The sequence below is a fragment of the Pinus tabuliformis genome, chromosome 9 (assembly GCF_031772625.1).
Source record: "Pinus tabuliformis cultivar Carrire ecotype Pingquan chromosome 9, CPIR1, whole genome shotgun sequence".
Taxonomy (NCBI): domain Eukaryota; kingdom Viridiplantae; phylum Streptophyta; class Pinopsida; order Pinales; family Pinaceae; genus Pinus; species Pinus tabuliformis.
In genome coordinates this window covers 254,807,241-254,812,163 of record NC_142307.1, presented here as the reverse complement: position 1 = coordinate 254,812,163, position 4,923 = coordinate 254,807,241, and the positions used below count along the sequence as shown (strand labels likewise).

At 35.8% G+C, this 4,923-nt stretch overlaps 1 protein-coding gene across 1 annotated transcript; it reads right to left on the bottom strand.

Annotated features, from left to right (window-relative positions):
• Positions 1 to 1,191: 1,191 nt before the first annotated feature.
• LOC149148149 (benzyl alcohol O-benzoyltransferase-like) lies at positions 1,192 to 4,689 on the bottom strand. The gene is made up of 2 exons (XM_089446092.1): positions 4,159 to 4,689; positions 1,192 to 2,061 (listed from the first exon to the last, which is right to left on the bottom strand). Exons 1-2 carry the CDS (start codon positions 4,687 to 4,689, stop codon positions 1,192 to 1,194), a joined length of 1,401 nt encoding a protein of 466 aa, XP_089302218.1.
• Between the last annotated feature and the right edge of the window lie 234 nt (positions 4,690 to 4,923).

The window sequence follows — 4,923 nt, the reverse complement described above, 5'->3', positions numbered from 1 at the left end:
ATATAATACCTTAAGTCATCTCCACAAAACAAATGAGATCAATCATTGAAAAAAATGATGGAGGTCAATTCTAAAATGACAAAGGAATAAAGGTTTTCCTATAATGGTCTTTTAGTTACACATTACAGAGTAATTACATTAAAAGGAAGTATCCAAGGAAGAGAAGTTAATGTCCCCATCAACCCAAGCAATGATAAAAATTAAGAGTGGGTTAACAAGAGAGTATGTATTAAAATTTAGCATGGCCATGAAAATGTTTGAGTCTTAAGAAAAGGGAAAAAACATGGAGCTAGGGTTTCTCAGGTCAAAGAGTTTCATGGTTTCACCGGCCTTTCTAGACTCCTTGGAGGGCTAGAAGGGAAGACTTGAAGACCCTCTCTCATGGGGCAAACGGTGGGATGGGACTTTGCGGCTTCTCTTTCCCACTCTCCCTATGGCTAAAAACTATGCTCTAAAAAAAATATGTGTTGTGCATGGCCTGGTCACTTTTTTGCTATCTCTACAAAATGGGTAAGTTCCCATTTCAAAGTTTATGTTATTTGTGCCTAACATGAGAAGAAATTGTGGTATGTAAGTAGTTGCAGGTTTTTTTTCCAAGTTGTTTTCCACCACTTGATTACTATTGCATACATTTCCTTTTCCAAAATCAACTTCTTTCCGCAACGTAATGGCTTCATACATGTCTTCCTATATTTCCATTTCATATATTTATATTGACCAATACGGAAAAGAATATACCGTAAACATTATGTAGCATCAACCTTATGAAGTTGCATCCAATAAACGAGGTTGTACCATTCCCTCCAACCGGTCTTCGAAAATAAGGGATGGTTTTGATGACACCCTCTCAATTTGACTCCGTAGAAACACCTATACAACTCCAGCGGAATTAAGTATGGAAATTTATATGAAACTGTCAAATATCAAATTGTGGAATTGAGTCGACTTAAGTTCACCGGGAATAAAGCGAAGAAAGAACATGAACAGAGTGAAGTAGAAAACAGTTGACATTGACATTGAGACACATAGCTCCAGGCACATTGGCATACGCCATGTAAGGATAGATACGCAAGGTAAGCTGGTTTAATTCATCAAAAATATACATAGAAAAACAAACTTTGGAGTTTCGTGCCACTGTCAGCACGAATGGGTTTCTGTGAAGTATAGGAACTTCATGGCGGTTATTCTATCCTAGTAATTTATGCTGCTACTTATAATTTCTTCAAATTTTTCCATGGCAACGGGTGGCAGACACACAGGAGCTACGATTCCTTGGAAGTGTTTCATTAGAGGAACGGAGAAATTTGACAGCTCGGGTGTTACACCTGACGCAAAACCTCCATACACTGCTTTCCCCCACCCAAAATCAGCTTTGGCATATTCAAGTTTGGACAAGTCCGTAATAATATAAGAGCCGCCGACTGCAAAGTGTGGGCGCCCTTTCACTTCCATCATATCGATAGCAGATCGCAGATATTTATCGTCGATCCTTCTCTTGGCTTCGTTGATTAAATTTACAGCGAATGACAACGGCTGGTGAGTTAGATCCCCCACTTTTGCCTCAGCGCAGGCAAAGCTTATTGCATTGCCATAGTAACCGGCCGGAAGAGGCGGTTGAAATCGAGAACGGGCGTTCAAAGCAAACAACATTCTCAAACCTTGGTCCGCAGGGAGATTCAGTGCCTTGGTTCTTGATTGCCACAAGCACGCCGATAACGCTTCGAATGTGGTACAACTGCCGCCATTTACCTGTCGTTTTAAGGCCTCGATGTCTCTTAGCCCAAAGAAGAATGACTTAATGCTCATTTCCTCCTGAAGCGCCATTAATTGTTTATATTCATCGGGCGTCGGTTGGTCATATTCAGGGTGGGGAAATTCCACAGTAGGCTTCTCTCTGGGTCGGAGGATTTCTCTATTCCAAACTGGTGGAACCACGGGGCTCGCCGCGCCTCTTGCCATTTCAGCCATAGCTTTAATGAATTGGGCGATACCAACACCATCACTCATGCAGTGATTGGAGCGCAAACCCAATACGAAGCCTCCACATCTGAGACGCGTTACCTGGAAATTCACAGGGTGCAAAATTCTATCAGATTAGCCTCGACATGTGATACCGGATAGTGCTGACTTGAGGGCAAATATGAATTAATATTTCATAGGCACATCTGAAAAAAAAGAGTTGTTAGTTTATTATAATAGTTTTTAATTATATGTAATTTATTGCAACGGACGATATCTCAATAACCATAGCTACTGACAAACTAATTTTATAATATTTAAATCATCTCTGGCTACTCACAAACTAATTTTATATTTCTAATCTAATTTTATTTGAACAATTTTTAATTGGTTTTATATTTATAAAAGGTAAGCATTAATTAAAAAAATCAATAAAAGCTTCTTATATTTCTATGCTATTTTCATGGAGATTATGTTTACACCGAACTGATCTAACAGATACAAGCAACATTGATAATGATATATCCAACTAAGCGCTTATTTATAAAGAGAATATTAGTCTATGAAATTTATTTATTTGCTTTATTTATAGGGAGAATATTAGCTATGAAATTTATTTATTTTCTTTGGTTAATATTTATTATATTTATATTTTTTTTGTTTTCTAAATTGTTTGTGATTTTTTAGGTTTGACTTGTGGTTTGAGGAGTTGATCACATAGGGGCATAGGGGCATTTAAGCTGTCAAAGTCACTCCGATGGGCCTAGGTCACACCAACTTTTAGCTAACTAGATTTTTAAGCATGTCTCCTCCCCCTAGCTCAAAACCAACCCATTAATGTTTGATTAAGACTTGACTTTATTATATTTATACTTATTATGAATATATTACCCTTGTATATTTATATAAATATAGATATTATATTAATATTTATAATTAAATTAATTATGTTATATTAACATTTTTTTTATATTATGGATTTCCTTTTTAAGATGTTAATTTTTGGTTTTAAACTATTTAATTAAAATTATTTGGTTTTCTTTGTAAGTTTGGTAGGAGTACATCTTCATCAAGTCTAATATATTATTGGCATAGAGATGGACAATTGAACTAATGACTTCACATCAAAGAGTGTCTTAACACAATGCCCAATCACCATCCATCCAAAACCCGGTGGACAAAATTATTTGATTTTAATTTATTTTAATTTTTCCTATTATTTATATTATTTAACCATTCTTTTTTTATAATTTTTTTGACTTAACTTTTTATATTTTAATTTTATTGTAAATGTATGATTCTGGTTTATCTAGTTATAAAAGAAAAAAAAAACATTTATGACTTTCTACTTTTCAATTAACCTAACTTCACTTTCATATAGCCTAACTTCTCTTTTGCTGGCATTCTCATTACTTTCTCTCAACTCTAATCAGATTTCATATCTCTATCCTCACAAGTACCACACTTTGACAACTATAAATATTGACCATAAATAGAAAAACAAAATTTCAATTCTCACACAAATCTCCAACCCCACATTTGAGAATATTCACACAAATCTTCATTAATTTTATGGATAGAAAAGTTCACAAATACCAATAACATGATGATAATCACCTGAACACTTGGGGTTAGAACTGAATAAAGTAACCACTTCTCTATAAAAACAATTGATCAAACTAAACTTTTAGTCGAATAAAGTAAAATAATTGATTAAATTAATTTTTTTATTCTAACAAAGTAACTTGTTATTAAATTTAGAGGCTCATTTTACAGTGAAATATGATGTGTAATGTTGTTCTTTAGTTACTAAAATTGAAAATTAAAAATCTAAAACAAAAAAATTAAATAACTATATAAGAGGTGAAGTTAGATCTCTCTAGACTAAGAGAGAATAAAATGCCTCTGTGATCTCTATTTAAAATATATCTTCTATAAAAACAATTTATCAATCTAAATGCCTCTGTGATCTGTATTTAAAATAGATCTTCTATAAAAACAATTTATCAATCTAATTCTTGAAATGATCAAATGTTTCTCCGAATTACCAATTAAATAACTATATAAGAGAGGTGAAGTTAGATCCCTCTAGACTAAGAGAGAATAAAATGCCTCTGTGATCTGTATTTAAAATAGATCTTCTATAAAAACAATTTATCAATCTAATCCTTGAAATGATCAAATGTTTCTCCAAATTACCTGAACGAGTAGTAGTGGAGAGTCTGTGATGTTTTCCGAACCTGGAACGTTATTGATAAATTCATCTCCACGAGGAATAGGTGGATACAGATCTCCGAAGTCTCCGAGGGAAATATCGGCATCCGCTTCTACGAAAAGAACACCCTCGCCAGTGCAGTCCACGGTGAGTTTACCGTTATCTGCATCTCTCAATCTTCCGGCAAAAGGATAGTAATGCACCAGAACCTTTGCGAGAGCCTCTTTCACAACTTTGACTGGATCCTCTTCATTCTTCTTCTTCGAGGAGTCGCTGTCGCTGCGATAAAATAGAAGCTTGGGAACATGATACCTTAATCCCCGTTGATCGTCAATGTTCGAAAGATACAGCGATTGACGGGGAGTGGGGCGATCGGGGGCGACGAACACAGGTGGCTTCCTAGTGATCGTAAAGTTGGGAGCAGTCCTTGGAAGGGCACACAACACGCCAGAAGAAGAGTAAGCAGCCAGTCGCCCTGCTGCCTGTCTAACAGTCGTCGATCTCAGAACGGCCATGGAAATGATGATGATAAACTGTCGGAGTCACACTAATTTCTCCAAACGTAGCGCACTGATTTGGAAGATTAATGCGACCTGGGCCAAATTTATGGACGAGCACCTGACTACAGCGAATTAAAAACAAAATAAAAGAAAGAGCATCTGCCATTACTTTGGCGCTACTCTACGTCCGGTAATGTATGTACCAGCAGGTGACAAGATGCCCGGAAATGATCAAAAGTAAACTACTCT